The sequence below is a fragment of the Orycteropus afer genome, unplaced genomic scaffold (genome assembly GCF_000298275.1).
Source record: "Orycteropus afer afer isolate SDZICR_OR568_19922 unplaced genomic scaffold, OryAfe1.0 scaffold00080, whole genome shotgun sequence".
Taxonomy (NCBI): domain Eukaryota; kingdom Metazoa; phylum Chordata; class Mammalia; order Tubulidentata; family Orycteropodidae; genus Orycteropus; species Orycteropus afer.
The window spans coordinates 5,816,058-5,819,374 of NW_006921667.1; the positions used below are offsets into that span (position 1 = coordinate 5,816,058).

The 3,317-nt window shown below is 42.3% G+C and overlaps 1 protein-coding gene across 1 annotated transcript in view; it reads right to left on the bottom strand.

The window, feature by feature from the left end:
• TNFRSF13B (TNF receptor superfamily member 13B) overlaps nucleotides 1–1,757 on the bottom strand; it is a 12,095-nt gene extending 10,338 nt beyond the window's left edge. The window contains exon 1 of the mRNA XM_007941491.1: nucleotides 1,733–1,757. Coding sequence (XP_007939682.1) covers nucleotides 1,733–1,757 — 25 coding nt within the window. The remainder of the gene's footprint in view (nucleotides 1–1,732) is intronic.
• Between the last annotated feature and the right edge of the window lie 1,560 nt (nucleotides 1,758–3,317).

Genomic DNA, 3,317 nt, shown 5'->3' on the forward strand with positions numbered 1-3,317 from the left:
TAAGAGTCCCTGGGTAGCACAAATGGTTAAGCACTTGACTACTAACTGAAAGGTTGGCAGTTTGAACTCACCCAGAGGCACTTCTGAAAGGTCACAGCCTTGAAAATCTTATGGAGCAGTTCTACTCTGCTTGCACGAGGTCATCATAAGTTGGAATCAACTCTATGGCAACTAGCAACAACAACAGCTTCAATAATAAGTAGAAGAATATCTTTACATTTATGATAGAAAATTATAGGAAAATAAAAATATTTTTGTCTGGAACACTGTACACTATTAGCAAAGTAAATCAAAGATACTATCAGACATGCAGGGTCTCAAAATTCTTATCTGCCATGCACCATTTCTTAAGAAGCTACTTGAGGATGTGCTCCATCAAAACTAGGGAGTGAATAACAACAACCACAACAAAAATGAAGACAAACAGCAGAGAGGTGAAGATAAAAGTTCCCAGGATAGTGGTGAAGGAAGTCTCTGGTAACACTTGCTTATAGGCCTAGAACACCTCCTGTCTTGGCTAAATTAGAAGAGAGGGAAGAAGGGATGTTTCCAAAGAAAACATAGAAACATAGATAAGTGAGTGTAGGGACTACACACATTGAGGAGAATACAACTGCTCTGTCTCAGAGCTGAGGATAACCTACTGGTACATGCACAGAACACTGAAGCATTATTAGCCCCAGTAATACTAAAGAGGTGAATAAGAAAAGAATTGCAATCATTGTACATGTATGGCTGGGCTGTGACAATATTTACATCATCATCATAAAAATGTGAAAATTTAACGAATAACTCAAAGATACTGAATTATCTCTGAAAATTGTTTACTCGCTCATGTGAGGGTAGATAGCACTCAGACCCTTGTACATGAACAAAAGTGAAAAACTGGATTTACAAATGAGAAGAAGAAGAAGGGAGAAAAAAACTGCAGAAGTTTTAACACTTTAGAGCAAACTGATTAGTAGCCAAGACATCAGTCTAAGGCAACTAGGGAAGTAAGAGATCATTTCATTTGTTTATAGATTTTCCAGAAAACCTGATGGTGTCCCTGGGGAGCAGATGTGCTGGTGGTCTGAGTGTAATGTCCTGGCTCCTCCCACCAGCACTTCTACCTTAGTTAGCAGGCCGGTGGGTCCTATGTTCTGCATTAGAATTGCTCAGTCTACACGTGTATAAGTACAAGCTGTGCTCTGACTTTGTGAGAGCTAGGTGGAGAGGATATTGTGTGTGATGTAAGAATAAGTTCTCATCTTAGAAAGCAGGGAATCAATATATGATTTTCAGAATTGAGAAATCAAGAAATAGCAGTGCAAACTATTATATTCATAGAGTCTTTGGGGGTGGACCTGGTGGTGCCACTAGGTAGCAGTCCTGGGAACTTCTGGACTGTGTGTCAGTGACGTGTTCCCTGGTTATGACCTTCGGTGGATCACTTCACCTCTTCAAGACCCAGTGTTCTCACTTGTAAAATGAGCATGTTATTGCTTACTTCATAGGGTTCTTGGGAGAATTGCATGCAGGACCACTACTTAGTATGGGGCTAAGCACATTGGTAAAGGCTTAACCTCCAGAGCTATTGCCCTTATTAATGTGACAATTCCTTGTGGATTGTTCTGCTGACTAAGGTCTGGATGAGGGGGTGTAAAGCAGTGTTAGAAATCAGCTAAGTACTTAAGGGATAGAATCAGGATCAATACAAAGCTGGTTCCTATGAAGTGGAAGTCAGACATACCTCTATTCTCCAAATTCTTCACCATTTCTTCCCCACATGGCACTCTTTATTTATCCTCTGGGTTAATACTTCATTGAAGTGGCCACATAGAACTCTCAGACTATGACTCATTTTTATGTGATTTATTAGGGAAGTAACAGGCTACAACTCAGGATCAATTTAGAATTAAAAGGAACAACTCAGGATCAGGATTAGGAAGCATATAGGTAAGGTCTAGAAGGCCCCCCTGAAGTGGAGAGCACATCCCTCCCTTCTTTGGTTAAGAACAACTTCCAAGCAGGACAGGTCTCGCAGCTACTCTCTACCATCAGATTTCTCCACTGCAAATTGGCCCAAAACCAAACTCACTGCCGTCAAGTGATTCCAACTCATAGTGACCCCTCCTTGGGTCTCCAAGGTGGTATTTCTATGGAAGCAGATTGCCCAATCTTCTGTCCAAGGAGTGGCTAGTCAATTTAAACCACCAGAATTCTAGTTAGAAAAAAAATGCCTTAGGCACTGTGCCACCAGAGCTCCATGGCTAATGTAGCAGCCTGCTCAGCTCTCTTAACTGTTTTCTGCCATCAGATCTCTCTGCTGCTAACAGCTCATAGCCAGTGTAGCTGCTCTGTTACTCATGAAGGCCCTCTCTCAGTTGTGCAGACCTTTCTCAGCAGTTCAGGCTGACCTCTACCATTAGATCTCTCCATTGCTAACTGGCCCAGCTCATAGCCAGTGTGATAGCCTGCTCAGCTGTGCAGGTCCTCTGCTATCAGGCCTCTCATCTGGGCTTCTTTCCTTCTTCAGTGTGACCTGTATTACAGCTCTTGTAGGATATTCCCCATGCAAGAACCTGGGTCCAAATCCCTCCACTTCAGCCACTTTTTGATTTTGAGGTTCCCTTCTTCCCTCTCAAAACTTCTGTAGGATTGGCTGCTTGTATAAGCAAACTCCTTGTCAATATTAAGTTGTGGTCATCCCAGTAACTACACAAACTAACCAACCACCTCAGAGGACTGCAAGCCATTCAGTTCTATTGGGTGGTTTTACATATTACCTAACCAGAAAGCTGGCAGTTCAAACCCACCAGCCACTCCTCGGAAGGAAGATAGGGCAATCTACTTCCGTAGTGATACTACCTCTGAAACCCAAGGAGGGGTTGCTATGAGCAGGATCCAACTCGACGGTGGTGAGTATGGTTTTATTTTATTATTTTTTTTCTTGACTAGTAAACTGACTAATCCCAGCCAGGTGAGTAAAATAGACCAATCCAGGGTAGATGGCAGCCCACGGCCAGAAAGGCCGTAATTAAGAGAAACTCATTGCACTGCAGGAGGCCCAAAATGAAAGGGCCATTTTCTACTAGACAGGCTGAGCCAACTTTTTCTCTGATGTGGGGAAACAGGACTGTCACCATGAGTGGTAGAAAAGGAGCAGGGTAAGGAGGGAAAAGACTGTGTAGTCACAGAATTTCTGAATGGTGAGGAAGTTAAGAAAGTTGAAAGATAGAACAGACTGTTCTAAACTTGGGGATAAATTTATAAATCATAGGGTAACCTCAAAGAAAAATGATAAACCTTCACATCACAATAAAAAAGAGGACAAG